Consider the following 26817-nt stretch of genomic DNA (forward strand, 5'->3'; position numbering starts at 1 on the left):
AATGTACTCCGAGGGAGCTGTAGACTTGAACTTCTCTGCCTAGGGGGACTGCTAAAACACCACTGCCAGGCCTCTTTAGGGAATACCATTGGCATTTGCTCAGGAAGCCACTAAACTCTGGGGGAAGTTTGAAATTGAAAATCTGAAAAAAAAACCTTTTTTCCTCAGAAGTACTGTCTGTAAAACTAAGTTGATGGAGTCCTGACTTACTGTTTTCTAAATCACAGATCTTCCTGCTGATCAGGTAGCCAAACCAGATCTCAGTAATCCGCTTGCATCTTTTGATGCGTCTGACCTTGAATGCTCACTGTGTATGAGGTATGTGCTACGGGGCCGTCACTTACTGCCTGTTCTTTCCTTCTCTTTGGTATCTGGGCCTTTCCTGCAGTAACTACTGAATTGGTTAGTATGTAAAATGATGGCAGAGATGAAATGGAAATCCCATTGTCGTGACACTGCTGGTGTCCCCAGTTTAGAAAAGACCTGGGGAGCGGCAAGGCAACAAAGGTCAAAAACTGATTGGCCACAAGTTGAACATGTCTATTTGGTCCCCATTAGATTTTATTTTGATATATATGGCTGTACTGAACCAGGACTTACACTTTCCAGCTGGTCATGATCCCATTAACTTATACCAGTCTGTCTCACATTATTGTTTGAGCCTTAGAGGTGTTTGAACTTGTGACCCTGAATCTAAACTACTAAATTAAGAACTCATAGCTCAAGGGTTAATATCAATGGCATACACACCTTCTTAGGGAACAAAACAGAAGGCTAAATTGGCTTGTGTTTTATGCTGTCTACAGAACAGTATATGTGATAGTTGGTCAAGCATTTTCTTCCAGCTAGTATGTTATGTCTAATTTCTCAGGTCTCTGAAGAGCTGATTACCCATATATGCCACTTCAAGAACAAATAGAAAGAGTCTGTGAACATGGTCTGAGCGACCACCTTGAAATTCAGAACTTTATTTCATTTCACAGCTGTGATTTAGTGGCTAAGGGAAGGAACTCTGAAACCAATATTTGAACCCTAGTTCTTTCCACCTACAGACTCTGTCCTAGAGCAAGTGACGTTTGTTGCCACTAATTTTTCTTTAGTAAAGTTGAAAACAGTGGAATGTACTCCATGGGTTGTGATGATTAACTAGAAAAACTATTTAATGCCTAGAGTAGTGCCTGGAAAACAGTAAGTACACAAAAAATTAACTAGTTTTTCTTCTTACACAGAGGTCTTTAATACTAGATCCACAGACCTCTGAGGAAGCCCTATGTATGCATTCACATAGATCTCTGAAGTGATATGTAAAAATGTACGTGTGTGGGTGTATGTGTTTCTAAGATAAAAGCATGCAGCTTTTATTAGCTTCTCAAATGTGGTGACTTTCTCCAAAAGTATTAAGAAGGTACTGAGACACTTGAACAAATGTTTACCTGTCCATTGCAAGCTCTTATTCCTCTCCTATTGATCATGTGAGGTTATATGACTTCTCTTTATTATCTGAACAAGAAAACGGCAACTATTACCTGAACCATGGACTTTTTTAAAGAACATATACTTGGGTCTAGGGAAGTAGTAGCTCAGTGGCAGAGTACTTGGCTACCATTCATGAGCTTCCGGATTCAATAACAACAACAACAACAACAACAACAACAACAACAATAATCAAAATAATAATAATCTGTAGTAGCAAGATTTGTTCATAAGCATAAGCGGTCTCAGTCAGTTGAGCAGATACAGCATAGATGTCATCAGACTAAGCTTTGAACACACTGTCCGGTTAGGTGGTGTGGACTAGAGTGGGATGAACTGTAGAAGCAGACCCTTCTCACCACTCATCCAGCCCCTCACAACAGAGTGACAAGTGCATCATGCTAACGCCAAGGCACAAGACAGCAAGAAGCTGCTTTCAAGCGGAGAATGCTCCCTGTAGCCACCACAGCAGGGCTGCAGCTTTAAAGCCCATGATGGGCGCTGTGAAGTAGAGTTCATTTAGCTTACTCAGAAAGAGCGGGCCTTTGTTCTGCTTAACCCTCCTTAACACTCCTGCCAAAATCCAGGGGACACAAAATCAAACATACAGACTCATCCTGTTTGTGTTTTCCCTGTGGAATAAAAATCCTGAGGTTGAAATTCCTTTGTTCCTCTTCCCTTTCTTTTCCTCTTTCATCTTCTTTGTCCCTAATCACAAGGGACTTTGTAGAAAAGTTAGGAATTTGGTCCAAGAAATAAACACACAGGGATAAGCACTCTGTCTAGTTCACACACACCCCCAGCTTAAAAGCCATTGTTTCCCTCTTCCTGACCCCTTGTCCCATCTTTGCCCAGAGCAGCTGTTCTGTAGGCTACTAAAGTATAGCTAGACTCTCACTGCCCTGTGGTGTAAGAAACCTGGCTAGCCTAGAGCTCTTTGATCTGAAGCTCTTAACACTTCATCCTTGGTAAGAAACATGCAGCTTCCCTTCCAGCGGGGTTTGTCTGTGAGATACACATCAGATGCTGACCGAATTTGTTTTGTGTGGATGCCTTTGCCTGTATTTTTCTAGTCTTGAAAAGTTTCTGGCCCACTTGTCGCCATTGCTATTTTTGTCACAGTTGCTGGTGGGTTTTGTTTTGGCCCTCATGTGTCTTTGGAGGAGAGGCTTTGTATTTGGTTACTTTTCTTGTTGCTCTGACTAAATATTTGAACAGAAGCAATTTAAGGGAGGAAATGTTTATTCTGGCTTACCATTGGCCAGGAACATTCTCTCATGGTGAGGAAGGCGTAACAGCAGGTAGGCAAAGTGTGGCTGTAAGATCAGGAGTCCTGCTGCTCACATTGATTTCACAATACACAGGAAACAGACAATGGTGACTGCTAGTACTCAGCTCAGCTCACTGGCTCCTTTGTAGTCAGTCTAAGATCCCAGACCATGGAATGGCGCTGCCCACAGTTAAGATGGGTCTTTCCACCTCCAACAATTTCGATAATCTCTCACAAGTGTCCTGGAGGCTTGTCTCTTAGGTGAGTCTAGATCCTGTCAAGGTGACAATTGATATTAATCATCACAGGTCTAAAATTACAGATAATTTCAAACTGCTTGGCCGTGAGTTAGACATTTGTACCATCTGTACAGGATTCTAGACTGAAATCTATGCCTATGGTATTGTCCTGGTAGAGAAAAGTTAGCCACACCATGAATTTATACATTTTGATTCTAGACAGAAAATTGATTGGGTTGTAAATTTCACAAGGAAAGTGTGAATGGAAGCCAGGTGTAGCGACACAGGCACACACATTAATCTCAGTATTTGGGAAATAGATGTAGGAAGGTGAAGAGATCAAGGTCACTTTTGGCTACCCAGTGAGTTCAAGGCCATCCTGGGCTACATGAGGCCCTAATTTTTAATGGAGAAGTAATTGGAGAGTACATCAATGAAATCCTTTTCAGTCTCCAAGTCTCCATTGCTGAATTGGAAGACCTCCATTAAAGTACACCTCCCCTAATCCCAACATCTCAGAACCCTGCCTTTCGATCATTAGAGACATGAGGTTCTCCTCGAGGTTTACCTGGCTGTCACCCTAGCCATTGGGGTTCATCTCTGGGCTGCTGTAATGCAATACCTCTGGGATGATGCTATATTTCGAGATACGAAGTGAAAATATTTGCTATCTGAACTAGTTCTCTGGAGGCCCAGTGACACTGATGATAAGCAAAAGGATCGGCTTTATATATAATCTGGTTATAGCTCCCTAAATCACTGGGTATTAAGGCTGTTTACTTTTCTTTCTTGCTCTCTTCCCTCCTCCTTCCTTTTCTCTCTTTGCTGCAATCTGATAGCAAAAGAACACATTGCAAGTCTGCCACTGGTAGGAAAAGATAGCCCTTTTTAGATAAGGCAGACATTTTATCTGGACTCACATCTAACGGAAAGCATTTTTTCTTACTATTGTTTACACCCATCACTCTGATAGTGTGGAATGCTTCCTTGTGAGACAAGCCGGCCTTGCTCTGATTTAAAACTGTCTCCCTGAAGTGTTTTCAAAATCCTTATCTTAAATGGAAAAAGGGCATGCTAGTATATGCCTCTACCTTCATAGGTAAGAATCTTTGTGTCCCTTTCCAGAGAACAGATGGATTGCTGGCTGGCTGGCTGGAATGTATTTGAATATATGGATGCATGTAGTCTTGGCTGTCTTGTAGACTGAAGGAGGAAGAATAATTAGGGGAGTCAGATTTGATTACACATTCCAAGCTTTCTGTCTACCAGCTAGCTCTATAATCTTGGCCATGAGTTAATTATAATTACCACTTATTAATATACAAAGTTAAATTTAATGAAAAATAGTGCTGCACACAGACAGAAATAAAGCAAGATAAATGTATTTATATTCTTAAAAGAGCAGTAGGCTCAATCATGAAGTTCTCAGGAAAAATAGTTTTGTATGTTGGTAGTAGATAAGATTCATCAATATCCTCATATGCATTATCGAACAATATCTAAAAACATTCAGATATGCTGAGTATGGTGGTATATGCCTGTAATGCCAATACTCAGAAGTTTGAAGCAGGTGAATTGAGCGTTACAGGCCAGCCTAAGCTACAGAGTAAGAACTACTGAGAAACACCAAGAGTGAGGAAGCTAGGGGAGGTAGCACATTCTTCTAAGCCCAGCACTTGAGAAACTGAGGCAAGAGGATTGCCAGGAGTCTGAGGCTAACCTGGGTTATATAATAAGGCCTTCTCTTAGGAAAAAAAGGATGATCAGTGGTGGTTCATGCCTTTAATCCCAGCACTTGGCAGGCAGGGCCAGGCAGATCTCTGTGAGTTCAAGGCCAGCCTGGTCTTCAAGAGTTTCAGGACAGCCAGGGCCACACAGAGAAACCCTGTCTCAAAAAACCAAGTACTCAAGAAATAATTGTTCTGGTTTGGGAGTTCTGGTGATTTGATCACTACAGCAGTTCTCCATCTTATATTGTAAAATGTATATGTTCTGAAGAAAACCTTGTAAAGACTCATGAAACCACTTGGTTTAAGAGATAAGACATCGGCAGGATCCTGGAAAGTGTCCATATGCCTTTTCTCCATCAGGACCATACTTTATCACAACTCCTGTGTGGTTTGAGTGAGGTGTCCCCCATAGTATCAGCAATTCAAACGGTCTATAGTTGGTGGCAGTTTGGACACGCCTTGCTGGAGGAGGTACATCTCTGGGGGCAGACTTTGAGCTTTCAAAGTCTTCTACCATCCCCAGATCACTCTCTCTGTTGCCTGCTTGAGGTTTGAGGAGTGAACTCTCAGCTTCCAGATTCCAGCTCCAGCCACTTTGTCTGTCACCTGGTGTCCTTGCAGGGCTCTAACCCTCTGGAACCATAATAAGCCTCATATAAACTTTCTCTTCTATAAAGGTTGCCTTGGTCATAGTGTTCTCTCACAGCAATATAAAAGTAACTAATTCAGCCCCAAGCTACTATCTTGAGTTCTATTTTGTCTCTCCTTATAATTTTACCGTGCATATTACTGTAAACGGTATCATCTAGTTTGGCCTAAATCTTAAAACTTAGATTGAATTGTAGTGTATTTCTGCAATCCGGTTGCTTCTTTTAAACTCAGTATCAACATGTAAGTGAAGTTTGTTCATTTTTATTAGCACATAGTATCTCATTGTGTGAGTGTTCCACAGGCTCTATCCTATACCAGTGAATGCTTAGGTTGGCTCTAGTTTGGAAATATCGTGAATGGCCAGTGTTTTTGCATGTGACAGTGTTTGCCCATTTTCCTACCAAGTTATTTGCTTTTCCTACTGCTTTAGGTGTGTTTTCCTTACTAACTCTAGGTATATTTTAGATACAAGTTTTTTTCTTACCTGTGCATTGTAAGCACTCTCTCCTACTATGTAACTTGCCTGTTTGCCCTTTTAGTTATGTTTTTAAATGACTTAAAACTTCTTAATCTTAGAGCAGTAGAAATTAGCAATCTTTTCATATATATTTAGTGTTTCTCTGAGTTTTCTTTATTTTTATCCCTGTGTCATAAGGATGTTCTCCTATTTTATGTTCTGAATGCTGCATTGTTTTTCTTTTCAGATTTATTTTTTCATGTCACCTGGAATTGAATTTTGTGTATGATGTAAATGATGGTCCATTTCCATTTTCCTGTACAGATAGCCATTATAGCATTTATAGCATTTGTAGAGAATGCTATTTCTGCATTTAAAAACCTCCCGTGGCCCTCTTTTAAGATGCTACATTTGTCATAAGTCAAGAATCTATGCCTGGGTCTGTTCCTGAGCTTTCTATTCTGTTCCATGGATCTATTTATCCCTGTGTTAGTACACACTGTTTTAATCACTATGGCTTTGTAATAAGTTCTGATGCTTGATAGACCAAGTCCTCCCACATCCTTGTTCCTCAGATGTGTCTTGGCTCTCAACCCATTGCATTTCTGTATTGCATCTAGAAAGCAGCTTGCCAAGTTTCCCCTCAAACAAATTAACCAATAAAATAACTCATTGGGTTGTATTGAGACTCACCAAATGTTGACAGTTCTTTTTAAAATTGATTTTTTTCTTTGAGAATGTTATATCTGAGTACTGTATTTGCATCATTTTCACCTCTCGCTTTCTCCCTCCAACTCCTCCTGTGTCCCCCCTCCACCTTCTCCTCCTCCTCCTCAAATCATTGATCACGTCTTCTATTGACCTCTAATTAAACATGTGTGGTACCATATATTATGAGGCTGACAAACTCTTGCTCTAAATTGAGCACTCTTGGGAAGTCAAAAGAAACTGATCAAGATTTGTCTCCCTTTTCTCTGTGCTCGTCATCTTGTTAAATGCGAGCTGGACTTCTTAATAGTCAACACCAACTGACCCCTCCCCCCACACTCCTGGTCCTGTTTGAGGTGAGCCTCTCTTTACACAAGTAAATCTATGCATCTCTGAATGTGCAGAACAGTTTTCATTAAGGGCCCTGGGACTGATTTAAAAACATCCTTCCTCCTCAAAGCAATTAGAATGAGATCTATTGGAAATATGGTACACCTGAGCATAATTTTATATGGGAAAATGTAGGTAGATATACAAACACACACACACACACATATTTTATGTATCTGATAGGAGCGAGTTTTACTTATTACCACACAAAACACAATCACATGTTTGTTGCAGTTGAAAGAACCTTCAGGCACCAGATGTCACTTAAATAAAGAAAAGATGAAAAGTTAGCAAACAAACTGAATTTTTCCTTGCAGTAATATGATGTACGGGGTCTTATATGTGTGTGTATGCATGTGTGTATCTCTCCATGTGTATCTGTGTGCTTGCAACATACTCAAGCAAACAGGTTGGCTAAATATTTTTTAATAATGGAATCTGTTCAGACACTCTGATCACTAATCTGAATTTTTCTTGGACTCAACAGGAAAACGTTAGGACTAACATTACAAAATGATTTAGTTATGCCCTAAATCTGAACCTTTGCATCTTTCTATGTATAGTTCAGGCATGAAAAGGAAAATGCTTTCCTGAGGTGTAACAGTACCAGCGATGAAAAACAAAAAGAGTACCCCTCCTATAGGTTTGGACAAATAGTTCTGTGAAACCTTAACCATGAATGCCCCCATCTTTTTTTTCATCTTATTACAATGTTCTCCTGTTTCATTTCCTAAATTTCAGATTATTCTATGAGCCAGTCACAACACCTTGTGGGCACACCTTTTGCTTGAAATGTCTTGAGAGATGCCTAGATCATAATGCAAAGTGTCCACTGTGCAAAGACGTTCTTTTACAGGTAAATCGCTCTTTCTACCTTGGTTGTGTTAGCTTATTTTGTATTAACTGAGTGCTACAACTGGATCCTAAGTCATTGTACTGTGCTTGACCAAAATACACCTCTTTACCATCTTTTTATTTCTGCTGTCTCCTAGACATCCTTCCTCTCTCGACAAAGTCCTTCAGGAAAATGAGGCAACATCTAGTTTTTCAATAACTGTCAGTAATGAAGTTCATTTGTGTTAGAAGAAAAACCACGAAATAGATGATAAACACAAATCTTGGTTCTGGTCCCATTGTGGCACTGTTTAAACAATAATCTTAAGTGAATTTTATTTCCACTATCCTTGAACTAGATATCTCTGATTTCTGCGCACGATTATGTTTATTTTTGCTTAAAGAGGTCAGCTGCTTAAGGTCCAGCCACCACTCCCTCAAAGAAGCCTCTCATGTCGTCAGTGTGGTCTTTCTCCAACTCCTCAGTAGCCACTGTTCTTATTGACACTTGGCAGCTTGTAAAGCTCCGAGGACTTCAAATTCTTTAAAATTAACTACACAAGCTTATATCTTCAAGTGGGCCTTATGGGATTTCCTGTGACAAAAGAAAGGAATCTGTCTTGCTTTCTTTCTTCAGAGACTTGGGGATCTCAGCTTAAAAACAGCATTAATATTGCTTATCATCTTGATGAGATCTTGCAGGTGCCAGGTTATCTCTAGAGAATGGTAATGCATGCTGGTAGTTCCAGGATTTGGGAAACCGAGATAGAAGCATTGTGAGTTCAATGTCTATCTGAGACACACAGGAAGACCTTGTCTCAGGAATAAAAGGAACATAGGTTCCTGTAGGTCCAGAGAAGTGTATGTTGAGCCTGCCTTAACTCTGACATTGACAATAAGGAGCTAGAATGAACCCATCATCCAGGGTAGCCTTGGGAATGTGTATCAGGATTTGAAAAGTGCTAAAGTGATAGCTTCCCTTAGATAAAGAGGTGGGATTTGCAACCTGATTGTAGATAAGAATTCCATGGTTGTTCTATTTAAGTAAGATATCCATGCCGTGTTAACACTACAAAGTTCACACCAAGAGAAGGAAAAAAATCTACTATATGCTCAGCCTCTAGAGAAAAGCACTGTTACCATTTTAGTGTGCCCACTTCCTGGAGTTTTGTTTTAGCATCCACATAGGGATCATTTTCTTCCTTAGATTAGCTACCTTTTGAGTCACCGCTTTCTCCTAAAGCCTGGAACTAGACATTGTGGTTTTTTTCCCTGTTCCCAGGCAATGACAGTAGCTGATAGGGCATCCAGTAGGCAGAAGCTATGGGATCTCAGACTCAGAGGCTAGAAGATATTCTCTTCTATCTCTGTATTCCATACTTACACCATTTAACAAAGCAATGCAAATTCGAATCATGTTCGTTGCAAATAGAGACTCCTGGGGAAGAAACAAAATTGTCTGAAGCCAGCAATTTGGTACTCAGGAGCTCCCTCTGCTGAGTCCCACAGCAATCACTTTTCTGTAGATACTTATTTTTTATTTATTATTATTTGAGAATTTCATAAGGGTGCTGTATTTAATTTTTCCCTCTCACTTTCCATCCAACCCAGCTTGCATTTCCCCTAGTCCCTCTCTTATTCTCTAATTATTGTTTCATATATGTGTGCATATAAATATACATCCTGAGTCCATTTATTGTTGCTCATATGCATACGTTGTTAGGGCTGACCACCGATGTTGGATAACCAATTAGGGGGCTTCTCCCTGGGGAAGACTGATTCTTCCTCTCCCAACAGTCATTAGTTGTCTATAACTCTTCATCTAGGAGTAGTGTCTTATGGGATTTCCTCTAAACACTATGACAAGTTTTCTGGTGTTGCCATTTGTTCAGGTCTTTGTTCAGAGAACTGTATAGTTCAGCATTCATGGGTACATCTTTCCTGTCTCATAGAGAAGGAAGCAACACATATCCTGGTCCTCTGGCTCTTACAACCTTTCTTCCCCCCTCTTCTGCGATGTCCTAAGCATTACATGTAGGGGTTGTATTGTAGTCATATCACTGGAGGATGAACATCCCGTGGGGAATTGTTCTCTGCATTGTGACCAGTTGTGACTTTCTGTACAAGTTTCTGCCTGCTACAAAGAGAAACATTTTTGGTGAGAGGTGAGAACAGTGCTTATCTGTGAATATACAAATAAGCATTTAGAATACAGTTATAAGTATATTGTGCTGCTTTAGGAAAGTGGAGACGATAGGTTCTCCTCTAGTTTCTAGATATTTTAACAGTCATTGTTTAGTTCGTATTATTAAATACACACTACTTATAGCTCTCCAGATATACATATGGTAGGGACATTTAGGAAGGACAAACTAGTGATATTTTAGCCAATGTCTGATTCTGAATTTAGTGATACCTAGATGGTATCATAAATTGGCAACTAGACAATCGCCTGTATTTGACTGTTAGTGTATTTCTGGATTTTATTTTAACTACAGTTAAGATGTAGAGACATGGAAATATCTAGAAGCCAGGCATTCGATTGGAGTGGAGGTAGGGCAGTGCAGGAAATGATACACGAACATAGCCTTTTGGCTCTCTGAATACGTTGACTAGAGGCTTTCAGCACTTCCCAAATAGAGCTTGTAAACACAACAATAAAGTGAACAGGAAGTATTATCCGCCCCTCTTTAGTTCAGATGTGAATATCTCAAATCCAAACCTGTAGGTCATCTGTGAGTTTTTCAAAGGTTAAATGTAATATTGTCCTTTGTTAAAATATTTTTAGTTATAAATGTTCAATTGCATATTTTTAAGAAAATCTAAGCTCTAACATCCAAAAGATACATATTTGTGGCTGATTTAGCTTCCAAATTGTGGGCCCAAATTACAACACATGAGTGATTTGACTACTATCTGGGCTGTATCAGACTATGTCTGGGATACACAATTCTCTGTGTTTTTCTGTGGACTGTATAATATTTCACTACGTTGTTCTGTTTCTAGTGCTTGCCATCAAGAAAGTATAGCAAAAATGTAATAATGGAAGAACTAATAGCTAAATTCCTGCCAGAAGAATTCAAGGAACGAAGGAGGCTTTATGAAGAGGAAATGGAAGAACTTTCTAAGTATGTACATGAGTGTTTCTATTTTCCATTTCATGCACATCAGTTCATGAAAACTGACACATTTCTTACCAGCTCCTTGTTCAATGATATCATGTTAGTAGTCTGAAATGGCTGTGGTGAGAATATTTACATCATGGAAGCCAACAAATGCTACATATTGCCCCCCATCCCTCTCAGAAGTAGTTGTTAAACATTTACCAGTGTGTCTTTGAAGAAGTGCATCAGCCAAACTACAGAGCCTCCTGATGCATCTCAGCACTAGTAAGTGCATGTTATGGGCAGGAGTGAGTTAAGAAATAGCTTAGTCCTTATGAGACAACTGGAAGATGCCTTCAAGCAGGTGATGGGTGCTTAAACAATGGTGTGAGCCACACCTGAGGTTAAGAGCCAGTTTTATCATTGAGTATGTTTCGTGATCATGGACATGCCATTTAACCTTTCTGTGATTCAGTTTCCTTGCCAATGATTTGAAGATGATAATAGCTCTTACATTATGTACTTGTTCCAAAGACCCAAATGCGTTGGTGCACAGCAAGCACTTAATAAATGGCAATAGTGTCTGTACTCACTGTGTATTTCAGACGTGAAGGGTCTGGATAGAGATGTAATTGGATCTTCAAGAGCTCTGACTGTTGTGCACTTAGCAGAAAAAAACAGGAAATAATTAAGTCCCGCACTTCTGACTACTGCCCACCTCTTTGCCTCCCCTGAAGGCTTCTCACAGCGTTCTGAAGGTGAACTGCTTCCTGAGGGAAAAATCATTTCTGTTTATATGCCCTCTGGGAAGAGACCATTTCTGAACTGTGCACCCTGTTGGTGTGGATGTGCCTTCACTTGACATGTTTTCCCCCGGAGACTAGACTTGTTGGTTTCTCATTGATTTTTCATACTGAAATTACCCTGTGCAGTTTTATCTCTTTCCTGATTCTTCACTTACTCTTTAACACAATAGTTCTCAACCTTCCTCATGTTGTAACCTTTTAATATAGTTCTTCATGTTGTGGTGACCCCCAACTATAAAATCATTTTGTTGCTATTTCATAACTGCAATCTTGCTACTGTGATGAATTATAGTGTAAATATCTGATATGCACACTATCTGATATGCAACCTCTGTGAAAGGGTTGTTTGACCCCCAAACGGGTCATGAATGACAGGTTGAGAATGGCTGCCTTCTCTCTGAGCCATTTTCTCAGCTATCGCTTAAGGTTACATTCGTCAAGAGTGAGACGTACTGAGGGTCTTGCTCTTTAAAGGCTTCTCAGACCTGGCCCCTTTTAATATTTAGACAGATTGCCTTACATTTCTTGGCCCATTTGGGTGCAGTGTCCCTGCACTAGACTCCCTAGATGATACAGAGGACTGGGATCTATGAAGAGTTGGCCCAGCTGGGGATTCCCCATACAGTCATGTGCTTGAGTTTTCCAGGGTATTTATTGAAAAGCAGATTCCTGCATTGCAAACATCAGTATCTCTGAAGGTGTATTGGCCCAGTCATCTGAATTTAAGGGCCCCCCCCATTATTCTGATGCCTATGAACATTTGAGCATCACTGGGATACATTTGTCTTGGTGGTCTCTTGCTGGCTACTCCTCCTAGCTGGGTCTGTTCTAAATGGTCTCTGAGAGGCTTGGAAATTTTGAGATGCATGGAAGGACTTCAAAGGAAGTTTTACTGCCCCTCTGGAAAACTGAGTGCATTTATACCATAAGTATCCTTTTTCATGCCTCAAGCATAGTGCCTGAATTGGTCCATTTGGGCAGAAGGAGGGAGGGAGAGAGGAAGGGGGTAAAAAGGAAGGAGCAGCATACCTGTCACTCACAGTATTATGGTAATAGAAATCTAATCAACAAACTTAGAATGTGTGCAATGCCAGTTTAGGCTTTTAGACTTGGCTAGTCTCTGCATTGGATCATGGAACTTGGCCTACAGTATCAATTGCATTTCAGTGTTTTTCTATCAGCCATTAAACTTTGATGACTCCTTGACTTACTCCAAGAGAATCATATCGTGACATTTGACCAACCTATCTGTGCTCTGCCACATTGGTTTGAGATCCCTCTCATCTTCTCTTCCTGACAGCTTAAATAAGAATGTGCCTATTTTCGTGTGTACTATGGCCTATCCCACTGTTCCTTGTCCCCTGCACATCTTTGAGCCTTGTTACCGCCTAATGATTCGGAGATGTATTGAGACAGGCACAAAACAGTTTGGGATGTGCCTTGGAGATCCTGTCAAAGGGTAAGTGAGGAGACCTGGGGAACAGGGGAACAGGTAGAGAGGGATTTCTGTTTTACTTTGGAGGGATTTTAGAGGTGGCGTCAACAAGTCCATGAGGTTAGCCAGCTCAGAACATCAAAACATCTGTGACTATCACAGTCCCTCTGGTGTCTACTTTACAGTATGACAGGCTCTTTATTTAAAATAACTCTAGAGGTAATCTTTCATTAAGCAGGTGGCATACATTATAAAACTTGTCTTGTGAACTAGGGCTATAGTTCAGCCTACCTACCAGTCACAGAGCCTCAGGATCGATCCTCAGCACTACATAAATCTGAGTCATGTCGCACATCTGCAATCCCAATAGTGGAGAAGTAGAGGCAAGAGAATACAAAGTTTAAGGTCATCCTTTACTGCATATGAAGTCCAAGGACAGCCTGGAATATTTGAGAGCCTGTTTTAAAAACAAACAAAAGCCAGAAACAAAGAAAATTGTCTTGTTAAGAGTGTTAGCCCTAGAGCTAAATTAGCCACTTTTATATTTGAGTGCTGGCCTTGGAGCACATTTGATGTTGGGCAAATAATTTAGCCTTTCTATCTTCAGTTTTTTTGTCTGTTAAGAGGGCATGAGGATATGCCTACCTAACTGGTCTTATTTATTCGGAGAACTGATGTTACTGATGCCTCTCCAAGCACTAAATATGATTCCTGTCTGAATGAGTCCATTTGGGATACTGTAACATATGCTATATAGTAAGTAATGTATAAGCAATCGATTTTTTAGACAGGGTTTCATATTGTAGCCTAAGTTGACCTGAAAGTTACTGTATATCCCAGACTGACCTCAAACTCATGGAAATCCTGCTTCAGGATTGCAGGTGTGGGCTGCCACAGGCAATAGAAATTTATGCCTATGATTATTGAAACTGTGAAGTTTACAGCCAATTTGCTAGCATCTGATAATAGTTGTTTTTTTTCTGAATTTAGACCCTTGTACATGCTAGGGAGGTGTCTTAGTTAGGTTCTCTATTACTGTAAAGGGACACCATGACAACAACAATGCTTATAAAGGAAGAGATTTAATTAGGGTAGCTTGCTTACAGTTGGAGGTTTAGTCTATTGTGGCCATGGTAGGAAATGGGAGCATTCAGACAGACATCTTGATCAGAAGGCAACAGGAAGTGAACTGAGATACTGGGTATGGCTTGAGCATGTATGAGACATCAAAGCTGGCCTCCACAGTGACTTTCAACAAGACCACACCTACTCCAACAAGGCCACACTTCCAAATAGTGACATGCCCTATGAGCTTGTTTGATTTTATTTTGAAACCAGGTAGGAATACATTGCTGAAGCAAGCCTCAAATTGGTGATTGACCTGTGAACAGCCTCCTTTGTAGCTAGGACTATCATTGTTTGCAATAATGTTCAGGATGTGATAAGGCCTAATTGTGTTATAACATGGTAAAAAGGCAAAGGAAAAGTGAGAGAAGGGAAGTCCAACTCTCCTCTTAATAATGAACACAGTCTTGTAGTAATTAATCCATTCACATAGGCAGAGCCTTTATGACCTGATAACTACTTAAAGGTCTTGCCTCATAACCGTGCTAAAATGGCAATTAAATTTCAACACAAGCTTTGAGAAGGACAAACTTTTAAACCATAGCACTGCACATAGTATGTGCTCAACAAATGGTAGCAAGTATAGCATTATGTTCAGATTTTTTTTCATATATCTGCCTGTTGTACAGCTACAGTTGTAGATCAGGTCACAGAAGTTCTACAGAAAACAGCACAAGGTGCTAGGAATGGTTGGGGTCTAGACCAAAAACAATAGAACTCATCAACAATGTACTCTCTGGACTTGATTCTCAATAAACAGGTTTGCAGAATATGGCTGCATCTTAGAGATCAGAAATGTCCAATTCTTTGCTGATGGCCGATCAGTGGTTGACAGTATAGGCAAAAGACGCTTCAAGGTGCTGCATCAGGGCCAGAGGGATGGCTATAACACAGCTGACATAGAATATATTGAAGATCAAAAGGTAAGTGTGACCAGTACCAAGAAACCTAAAAGTCAAATTATCACTGTAGCTTGGTATACAAAGATAATTGCAAAGAGTTTCTCAGAATTGCCTTGCGGCCTTGGGATTTCTTACCAAATTGCTACTGGATGAATGCTTCTGGATGAATGCTACTGGACTGCTGCCCAATTGCATCCATAGCCTTCCTTCTCCCTCCTTTCCCTCTCCCCTTCTCCCTGCTTAGCTGCTGAATTGTAGTTGTATTTAATGCTTGTGGAGCGTAATCCCTGGGCCCATTCAGCCTGAGTTAGGTCTCTGCAAGGGACACCAAGGGATCAATTTAGATTGGGGTCTACACATAAGTATTTTAACTAAGGATTGATTTATATTTTCCAATGCATTTCTTTTGAGATTATTATAGATTCAAGTATAAGTTTGCATTTTTTAAATGTGTAACCTGTCCAAGAACACTATTCCTAAATAAAAGTCATTCACCATCCTCCAAAGGAAAAAAAAAAGGTCACATGTCCAATTACTTCTTGGTTTTCTTTTTTTTTTTTTTGGTTTTTTAATATTCTTTTTTATTTATTTTTCAGTTTAAATTTAGATTAGAAACAAGGTTGCTTCACAAGTCAATTCCAGGTCCCTCTCCCTTTCCCTCCCCTCCTCCCGTCCCCTCCCCCCAGCCCCCCCATTATCCCCTCATTTCCCCAGGGAGGGTGAGGCCCTCCATGGGGGTGTCCATAGTCTGTCATTTCATCCAGGGCAGGGCCTAGACCCTCCCCCAAGAGTTCAGGGTGAGAGTGCATCTCACATTGTTGGATGGGAGTCCAAAGTCCGTGTGTATACTCGGGATGAGTACTGATCTACTGCCCAAGGCTCAATAGATTACCTAGGCCTCCTCACTGACACCCACATTCAGGGGGGTCTTGGTCAGGTTTTCTGAGCTAATGGGTAAATGAAGATGTCAATAACCCCATGCACATTTATATTATTTATGTAGCAGATAATACACGATTAATGGATAAATTCATTTGACCTTGAAGATATACTGAAGCACAGATATATTCATAGTTACCTTCCCAGTGAGTAAGAAAGAAGAGTGTGTGAAAATGAAAGGGACAAAAACATAAACCGGCACGATGCACTTTACTCGTATGCCATCACCTGGGCTAGCTCCAGCTTCTGGCTGTCTCTGTGCTTGCTGTTTTCCTCAGTTAAACCTTTTGTCTTCCTGCTCTCTCTGCCATATTTGTACCCCATCCAGCTTTGACTGCTGTGTGTTCCTTATCTTACATGGTAGAAAGCCAGATGGATGATGAAAAAGCAGATCAGATTCTCAAGAGGACAAATCTGAGGTGGGTGGTGAAGGTAGAGACAGATTCACTTTCATTTTGATATTTTCAGGTTCAGGGAGAAGATTGTGCTGAACTCATGGGGTTACATAACTGTGTGTATGAGCAAGCATCCTCATGGTTTCATTCACTCAAAACATCTCTGAAGACTCGGATACTTAATCATTTCGGTCCAATGCCAGAGAAAGATGAAGATCCCCAGGTACATAAGAATATGTTTTTAGAACAGGTTGCCATACAAGGTGGGAGAGTCCAGGCTTTGTGATTAGATGGGTGTGTGGTTGTCATCCAGAAAGTCAACTGCAGAGAAGAGGAGAGATCCAATACAGTATTGTGTAGCTAGGTAGTGAGCATCATGGACCAAAAGGATCCCAACTCAGTTGGCTTAACAGAAGTAAGTAGTAGGAACTTGGAACTAAGACAAACACTGGGAAATAAGTGAAGTGAGAGAAAGGGAGCACCAACACCACTAACAGGAGAACCTTCATTGGGAGTCCAAACCCACGCAATGGTAATTTTAGGCTGACGGGACACACGCAAAGGCCAGGGTACTAGTAAGAGAGATGATAACTAATGCTACTACTTCCAGCCGGCTTCATTTCCTCTTCTCCAATCCTGCAGGATCTAGGAGTTAGGATACATACACTTCAAGAATCCAACTGCAGAAACCTTCATATCCAACCCATCTATGCATAGCCCTGCAAATCTAGACCCTTGCTATTGTTCCTAACTTGAACAGCTCCTGAGAAAACTGGCCCCCAGGACATAGTTCATTAGGTTCCACTGCATTGCTCTTCTTTCTTGAGGAATAGATCTCTGTGAGCTCAAGCTGAAGATCCAGAGCCACTAAGAAAGTGGGGAGAGTTGGGATTCACCACGCTTAGTCTGCCTTGTCTCAATTATGCAGTTTGTGGGGAATCACAGTTTGGAGAACAGACAGCCTAAGGAGATCTATTCTCTTAATGCTACCTCTCCCCATATTCTAAGGTAGTTGTCCCACAGAACAACTCCTGAAACTTCTTTGATTTCTTTTTTAATGTATGCTTCATGATTCTATCACAGTAGGAGAACCTGGATATATATATTCTGACCTCTCTGTCTAAAGATTGTTTTGCCTACCTTTCTGGCAGTATGACATTGGATAAATCCCTTTCCCTCTCTCAACTTTTCTCGAAAATCAGACAGGATCATTGAGACTCTAAAGGTCCTCCTCCTCTATTCTAAAATGCCCATCTGTTTCCTAATGTCTTCAAGTGTCTTACTCCCTCAAACCCACAGTGTGGCTCTTCTCCCTCCATGTTCTAAAGAGAGCAAGGACAGCAAGTGCTTCCTGGTAACACAGATCTTGGCTATGGTGATTCAAGAAGACAGCATAACTTGGAACAAGGTCATGTTCAAGCTTAATGTTCCCCTTCACCTGCTGGGGAACATTCTCTCCCAGTCAGGCAAAAGATAGAGATCAACAGTGCTAACCACATTTTCCACAGGAGAAAACACAGATGCCTCAGTGTGATTCATAAGGCCTTAATGACATAGCAAGCCCCAAATCATTTCCTTTCTTATTAGCTTTGTTATCATGTTGCCTTGGTGGTGGCGGCAGCAGCAAAAACTCATCCAGTTTGCTATATCTAATCCTGCAGCCCTAAGCAGTTCCACGAATAAGAATGTTGTACCTTGGTGGGAGGTTTCTTAGAAACAGCCACAGTATTAACATTAGCTTAAGTATCTGCTGGTGATCCTGGGAAAGAAAGTTCAGAATAGCAACCTGGTATCCAGAAGTGATTGTAAGAGAAAATGAATTACACACTACAGTGAGGTACACACACACACACACACACACACACACACACACACACACACATACACAAACCCACACGCAAGAGAGAGAGACAGAGAGACAGAGAGAGAGAGAGGCAGGCAAACAGACAGACCAGAGACAGAGAAGGGCTGTTCAGACGAGGCTAGAGGCACAGAAAAAGCAAGTTGCTTAGGGACATTCAGGAGAACACACGAAACAGACCAGCGTGTGCTTTTCTGTAAACGGAAAGCTGACTCGTTTTGAAAGTTGTGGGAAGAAAACTCATTTGAGGTTTAGTAATAAACATCCAAAGTGTGTGCTCAGGAAGCTTATGACAAAGAGAATGTCCGTGAAGGATTGGTAAGGGATGATAAATGTCTTTATTAAAGGAAAACCCGAGGGTTGACAGGACTATGTTTTTCTAATTGGAATGGTTGGTTGTTGTTCTTTGAGACGGGAAATCATAGCTCTTGGTTTCAGGGGAGAAGGTAGCGGTGGCTCTGTTTCTGCCATGGTGTATTTAAATTACAGCTTTCCACCAAAGTTAAAAGACATGCCAAGCCCAAAGAGTCGTAGGGTTAAAGTCAGGAATTTTATTTTATTTTTTATTCATTTTACATACCAACCACACTTCCCTCTCCCTTCCCTCCTCCTGCTTCCTCCCCAGTTCCCCCCAACCCGCTCATCCACTCCTCAGAAAGGGTAAGGCCTCTCATGGGGAGTCAGTTTTAAACGGATCAGTCGAAAGGACCTAACCAGAGCCTTAGAAGTGAAAGAGACAAAATAGTGGCTACTCCAACTTGTAAAACCACACTACCTAGGGAGCATAGTGTGTGTTAGGATGTTGGTCGCTTGGTTTAACAACTACTAAAGATGATTCTGCCTCAAAAGAGAGAGAAGGCCCCAGTCCTGGAGGACTAAGGCAGTTCTATTCCAAGAGAACATTCAGGAACCCAGGCTCTTCTATCACAGAGCTCTGCTGTCTTCAGAGAGTTCCTTTACCCTGACTGAAGACTGATCATCACCTTGTCTTCAATCTTACTAGACAGAGGGGGAGGGGCTGGAGACATTGCTCCAAGTTTAAGAGCCCTGGCTGCTCATCCAGAGGACCCAGGTTCAATACCAGCATCCACATAGTGGTTCGCAACTACCAATTCAAGGGAATCTGGCCTTGTGGTGCACAGACATACATGCAGACAAATCACCATACACATAAAATAATAAAATTTTAAAGAGAAAAGAAATGGGAAAAAAGGGGAGGCAGAGGCTGCTTGCTCTTTTCCCAGAACATGGCTCAAAAGTTACACATATCACTCTTTATAACTCTTTAGCCAAAATCCAGTCTGTGAATTACCTGGCCACAAGGGAGACTAGGAAATAATAGTGTCTCCAACCTGCTGCCACCATGTGGCTGTATGCTCATCTGAACTAAAAAATCCAGTGTGTGAATTACCTGGCCACAAGGGAGACTAGGAAATAATAGTGTCTCCGACCTGCTGCCGCCATGTGGCTGTATGCTCATCTGAACTAAAAGAAGAAAAAAGATGAGACGGAGGCTCTCGGCAGTCTCTGGCACGCACAGAAGCGGTTCCATGTAGGGTGTTTACTTTATGCATGTGGACATCTGTACTTCGACTGCACAGGAATAGGATCAGTGAACTGTGTTTCTCTGTTGCAGGTTAATCCGAATGGCCCAGCCTGGTGCTGGTGGACATTAGCGGTTCTTCCCCTGGAAAGCAGAGCTCAGCTCCCCTTCCTAGCAATGAGGTCCTTAAAGGATAGACTCAATGGTATTCGGCGAATCCTGGCCTTTATATCCAGAAACCAAAATTAGGGGGAGCAGACTGTGGCAGAGGCATTTCCACCCTCTCCACTGCTCCAGGGTGATGTTCTTGTAAATATGTCTAATTGCAATAACACCTTAACAGAAAAGAGTATATCCTAGAGAGATGGTACTCTGCTTTTTGACCACACAGAACTGAGTAGGAAGACCAAAAGGAGGGGAGCTGATTGACTTTCTGTCTTCAAATGCTTTTTGACACAAACAGCCAGAGGTGTGGAAGAGTCCAGAAAAAGTTGTTTAGCATCATTTTTTCTGAAAGTCGAGCATGACTTATCTGCCATAGCTGAGTGACTGTGTGGTTGAACTGTGAAGCAGAGACACAGATGTCACTGCACCCATCCACTGACATGACGTCCCATTTCAAATGGTTCAGGTTTTATAGAGCATTGTGTAAAATAATGTTCATACTTCTTTCTGTTTTAATAATTTATTTTTTGCACTACTGTATCCTTTTTCTACATGTACGTTTGTAACTATTTAAGTGTACATTACTGAAAAGTCCATTGCTTTATTTATTGACATGGTTGACTCTGTATGTAGGGTATGTAGGGGAATAACAGTACTAAATACGTGCAATGTTTTTTCTTTAATTTTTGTTGAATTAATCCCAATTCTTGGGCCATTTTTATATAGTTCATGTCTATCCTAGTGGACTAAGTTCCAAATAATTTCAGAAGGATTCTAAGGTAATTTATCTTCACAGATTCCACTCTTTCCGTTTGAATTAGGCGATAGAAAATACCTAATTGATTTGGTATAAGTTGTGACATGTGCAAGAGTAAGGTAAAAGAATTCATTTTCTGTGTGTAATACAGAAGAAGGCCGAAAGAATTATTCAAGAATGGAGAGATGATTTAGAAGTGTCTCATTACAATCTATTAGAGATACTTTTTCAAGCAGTCTGACCAGAAGTGTATTAATTTCTCCCCAGTGCAGTTAAGGATAGGATTAATATTTACCTAGTTTATCAGAGAGTGGCATCAAGACCTGTACCAGCACCTGCTGAAGTACTCGGAGGGGGGGGCTTTTCCTTATTAAAAGTGCAAGGAAATCAGATAGGTTAGAATCCACTTTTAAATCTCTATAATGGATCCCAGAGAATGAATCCATGATTTTATGTGAACACTGCCTTCCCTCCTGGTAACAATGGGCCAAAGACTTCAATACAGGGGAGAAAAGAAAGGAGATGGGTAAGAAGGGGCAGAAGTTGTACTTCTTAGCTTGCTTAGTGTTAGTTTGAGTCCTTTGGTGTCAGAGAAACCTGGAAAACAGAGTGTGACTGTATTATAATGGCAAAGAGGAAAATCAGAACCAGGAAAAGGGAATTAAGTGAATTGTCACATTTATTTCTTATGCAAACTACTCCCAGGCGATTTTGGACAGCTATGGTGTGTTACTCAAGTGTTACCCCCTCACTCTGTTCCACACTCTGTTAACAGGAGAGAGAGAGAGAGAGAGAGAGAGAGAGAGAGAGAGAGAGAGAGAGAGAGAGAGAGAGAGAGAGAGAGAGAGAGAGAGAGAGAGAGAGAGATTCAGATTCAGGGATCAGTCTGGGTTCCTCTGTGACCACCGGAAACATGAAAGAGGTGGGGCTTGTGTGTGTGAGAGGCGATCTCCAGAGGCTGTAAAAGAGACTCACGTGAACAGAAAGCAAGCAATAATCTACCCTTGCTTATGTAGGCTGTGTTGTCAGAGCATTGCCAGCTTGGATGTTTGGAATAATCTGGGCAGGTGAAGAATGCAAGTGTATAGAATGGAAATCCAGGAGTGGGTACTACCTGAGTTAGGTCTAGAGGGCTCAGAGGGCAGGAAATGAAGATATTTCCCCTCTCACCTGACAGCCGACCATATGATCATGGCAGAGTTCTAGTGTTATCAGTCATGTTGTAGAATATCATCAATGGTCTACAGTTACATGAAGCACTCACTGCCTTTACTTGCAGTCCTCGCTCGCATCCACTTTAAGCTTGATTGGGATAATCCAAAGCACTGATTCTTGGATTACAACTTGACAGTTCTCAAGTAACTCCTATTGGGGTTAAAACTAGGAAAGTAGGACTGAGGATACAGCTCAGTTGCTAGTGTTTACCTTACGTGCATGGGCCACTGGGTTATATCTCCAGTACCATAAAATATACGAAATGTAAAGAAAATGAAAGGATTGGAGAACAAATGGGTGTTACAGGTAGGGGCTAATTCCTACACCAAGAAAATAGTTTCCATTGTAATAAGGGCTAAAAGGTAATGCTGTATTGGGGGGATCTAGAATTACTGACAGAATGGAAGCCTTAAGTTTGGCATAACCAAGCCATCTCTCCCTGTTTTTCAAAAGGTGTTGAGAATTTCAACTATACCAGAATAATTGGATTACACCATCTATGGGCTTTGTACATAGCTAATGGTATTTCTTTGTGCTGCCCCAAATAGCAGGCTCTACAATGATGTGTTGAGAACCTACCATGTACCAGGTACTAAACCGAGTGATCTCACGCACGTGAACACATGAAATAACCTTTTAGACAGCATTGTTAACCCTGTATATGGATAAGAAAACAAAGGCTTAGCAATGTTAAGGAATATGCCTATGTAACATGTTCATCCAATGAGTAGCCAAGCTTGATTCTATAAACCTATCACGTAGAAGAACTTTCAAGATTTTTAACAGTTGTTATACATGTTTTATCCAGTAGACATGGCAGTCATATTACAAAACACCCAAGAGCTCAAAATGAGAAGTTCCAGGTGAAGTAAAATGAAGCTGCCTAACACAGCTTTTGTTAATCTAAGGGAAAGGAGAAGTTTGGCTTCTTAATAAAATCCCATCGATAAGAGGTACCCAATCTGAGCACATGGAAATCTAGGCTGGGTTAAATAGCACATTCCTCTGAGCAGCCTGGATCCATGTTGTGGTTGTTCCCTAGCCCATTTTTGTTTCTGTAATGGCAGGAAGTGGGATAGTAGGCTATGACTTTCTTCAGGATGCACATGAATGAAAAAAATCAGTTGAACTTGCCTGTTTTTAGCACTTGCAGATTTGATTCTGCTTTTAAGCGCAGTGGCGATAAATATAGAGATAAAACCTAAGTCTCAGCCAGAAGGACAAGATTCCCCCTTGTAGACATTTTCTTGGGTTAGTCTTCCTTTCTACTGTGACATCATGGTTGACCCAGTCCTTTCCTTGTAGCGGTGTGTGTGTGTGTGTGTGTGTGTGTGTGTGTGTGTGTGTGTGTGTGTGTGTGATACACTAGGTAGCAAGCAGACCTTATGCCTTTCTGCTTTGTACCGTAGTACTGCTGCTAGCTAAAAACCAGCAAAATGTAGAAAGTGAAAAATGAAGAAACTACTTTTCAGTGGACAATTTGAAGAAAGGGGTGTTTGCTCCTTGCTTAGGGGGGCAGAGAACTATTCCAATAGCTTGCCTTTCTGAAGGCCAACTGCTTCAAGCTCAGTGCTGCCTCCCCAGCAGAGTTGACTTATGGCACGTGCGGTGCTGCCACTCTGCCTATGGAGGTGACCTGGGTTCAGATAATCCCCTGTGACTAGCCACAGAAGCCTCAGAACTCCCATGGCTGGGTTACTGCCAACAGGTCGTGTCCTGTTGATGGACTACAACCTACTGAGGCCTGCATTCCCTGTGCCAGCTCCATTTCTAGCATGTGAATTTTAGCCATAGATTCATTCCTTGGATTCCCAGCTTGTTGACTGTGTGTCCATTTCTACTCATTGTGGGCCCAAGGAATGAGGTTTTGATTCTGGGTGGAAGACAGCTCTGAAAAGCAAGCAGGGCTTGGGCTTTGCTTTCTGGCGTTTCTAATGTACAGAGAGTTGAAAGGGAAGGGAGCCACGCACAGTGTACACATTTAATTCCTTTTAGAATGGTAGCTCCCACCCACTCCACTGCTTACCTACTTAATACTCTGGATTCTACACATCCACGGGGAAAATGAAGAACTGTTCGCTTAGAAGTGGGTGTTTCCAAACATGGTAAGTTAACCTCCAGAGAGAAGTGCCTGGAACCGCCGCCATTCCTGGTGTCCTTTAAAGCTTTGGCTTCGTGACTTTGTAGCATTTTTTAAAAAAAACTGTTTGCAGCCACAAATGTGATTAACAGAAGTTTACAAAGCAACACTGTACCTTGTGCATTATCTTAGAAGTCCGCTGGCGTTCATCTATTGTTCAAGTGATGAAGACAACTAGTGAGCTAAGAAGAAGAGCAAATAGCTCTGTGTGGCACCATTGACTGATGTGAGATAAATGAGTCATTCTTGTATGCATTTCTCTGTAACGCCAGGATTAAAACATCCAGCAAGCCACTCAAACAGTGGCAAGTGTGTATGTGTGTTTGCTTTCCATTTGTTTGTTAAGCAGCCATTTTACTTTTGCACAATTATGAGTTGAAGGGATATTAAGATAACGCCCCCTCCCCCACCAACGCTATTCAACTACCTCTATGTGCCTGGTTTCCTTTTAGGGTTCCCTTCTTCTAAATCTGCACAAAATAGTTTCAGCTCATCTATGTTGTAATCGCAATGTGATATAGATAGTCTCTGTGAAAATTGTTTGTTCATTAAATGAAAGTTTCCTGTTGTCTCTGCATCTACCAAAGTGTATTCTATCCTAGAAAAACAATAAAGTAGCCCGGATGAGCCTGGCGGTACAGGACTACAGTGCCAGCTACATGGGAAGCTGGGGCAGGGGGATTTGCATGTTCATCGCCAACTTAGGGAATGTAGACTTTGTCTCAAAAACTAAAAACTAAAAAAAAACCCTAAAAACTGGTCTTACTTATGCGGGTCATTAATCCCAGCTGCTTTGGAGGCTGGTAAAGAAGGGTTAGAAGTCCAAGGCCAACCTGGACAATGCAGTGAAATTTTGTTTCAAAAATATAAAAGTAAGTAAATAAATAAATACCATAAGAAAGGATTGGAGACACAGCTCAGGCAGAACACTTCCCGAGCATACACAAGGCCCTGGCTTGCCTTCTCATTACCACAGAAATAGCAAAAAGAAAACGAAGTAGTCAACTAGTTTCTGTAGCACTGGAAAGGAAGCTATGGTAGCATGTATCCTGTTCTTTTCCTATTAGCTGCAACATGTTTTGATGACAACACCCTTTAAAGAACTGTGTATGTGACTCAGTGGTAGAGCACTTGCCTTGAATGAGCCATGCCCTGGATTCAATCTGCAGCAGTACAAAGATTAAGTTGATACAAATTTTAAAAATTCTCTAAGGAATCAGGTCTGCACCCTAGCAGCAAACATTTACATATATGACAATGAGGCAAGTATGAATAGATTAACATGACTAATATGTTTTGAAACCCTGGCTATAAATTAAGTGTTTTTTTTAACAAAACACTGGAAAGGTTTGCTTATATTTAATGATTTATTTTTATCTTTTAAAATTGTTTTGGTCTTTTTTGTTTTTTTTTCAAGACAGGGCTTCTTTATGTAAATTTGGCTTGTCCTGGAACTCTGTAGACCAGGCTTTCCTTGAGCTCACAGACATCCCTCTACCTCTGCCTCCCGAGTGCTTGGATTAAAGGCATGCACTTATTTTTGAAGCATTTCATCCTTTCTAGCTGTCTGACTTGTGCATTAATCGGGGGGTTCTTTTCTGGGCATTTCTTTTACAGTTCAATGAGTCCAAAGATGAACCTAGCATATTTTGACCATATCCATCCCCTACACCCTATCCCTCCTCAACTCCTCCTGGACATCCCTTGATATGTTTAGCTTCCAACTTTGAACCTCACCCCATTTTTTCTCTAACCCACTGAGTGAAATTAGTACTGCCTGTATGTGTGCAAATGTGGGGCCATCCACTGAGGCATGGGGAGCCTACCATGGGCCACACCTCCAAAGAAAAACAATTCTTCCACCTCCAATAGTCAGTAGCCCCTCAGCTAAGGATTGAAGCATTTTTCAATTACCTGAATGGGTAAAGGCACTTGTGGCCAAGCCTGATGACCTTAGTTCAATCACAGCAATGCACACATAAAACACACACACACACACACACACACACACACACAAATAGATATAAACAAAATGATTTCTAAATATGTGGCTGAGATTTTGAATGTTTACAACATAACAAAAAAGATAAACAGCTGGGTGGAGGTAGTGGCGCCCACCTTTAACCCCAGCACTCGGGAGGCAGAGGCAGAGGCAGAGTTCAGGCAAGCTTGGACTACAAGAGCTAGTTCCAGAACAGTCAAGGCTACACAGAGAAACTCTGTCTCTGATAGAAAAAAAGAATAGCTTAAAGGTGAAGCCAAATCATGAACCAGTTTTTGGTGCTAACCATAGAACGTAGGGTCTCACAAGCCCCAAACAAGTGCTCTACCACTGAGTTACGTCCTCAGTCCAGCACAAACTGCATGATAAAAAAATTGATAAAACTCACTGGGCCAATGTGTGATATTAACCAAACTGGCCCCAGCAAGAGAGCTTCAGCGATGTGTTCCATTTTCTCTGCCGTGCTATTTGTGTTATACAATTAATGCTTTTATGCTATTTCTATTTTACCATTGATAAAAGGACACAAGAATGAAACAAAAATGAATCTGCTAATGTAGCTCAATTGGTAGAGTGTTTGCCTAACACAAAAGAATCCCTGTGTTGGCTCATCAAAACTACATAAATTTGGTATGGTGCACCTGGGAGGTGGTGGCAGGAGGATTAGAAGTTTAGG

The 26817-nt window shown here is 41.2% G+C and overlaps 1 protein-coding gene across 2 annotated transcripts in view; it reads left to right on the top strand.

The window, feature by feature from the left end:
* The window catches only part of Lonrf3 (LON peptidase N-terminal domain and ring finger 3), a 39533-nt gene extending 14823 nt beyond the window's left edge, over nt 1-24710 (top strand). For both annotated transcript variants that reach the window (XM_013122802.3, XM_005083136.4), the window contains 7 exons: nt 228-318; nt 7660-7774; nt 10759-10880; nt 12963-13121; nt 14983-15145; nt 16532-16681; nt 19956-24710. In XM_013122802.3, coding sequence (XP_012978256.1) covers nt 228-318; nt 7660-7774; nt 10759-10880; nt 12963-13121; nt 14983-15145; nt 16532-16681; nt 19956-20111 — 956 coding nt within the window. In that variant the 3' untranslated portion in view covers nt 20112-24710. The remainder of the gene's footprint in view (nt 1-227; nt 319-7659; nt 7775-10758; nt 10881-12962; nt 13122-14982; nt 15146-16531; nt 16682-19955) is intronic.
* The last annotated feature ends 2107 nt before the right edge of the window (nt 24711-26817 follow it).

Source organism: Mesocricetus auratus, unplaced genomic scaffold, assembly GCF_017639785.1.
Source record: "Mesocricetus auratus isolate SY011 unplaced genomic scaffold, BCM_Maur_2.0 Super-Scaffold_100003, whole genome shotgun sequence".
Taxonomy (NCBI): Eukaryota; Metazoa; Chordata; class Mammalia; order Rodentia; family Cricetidae; genus Mesocricetus; species Mesocricetus auratus.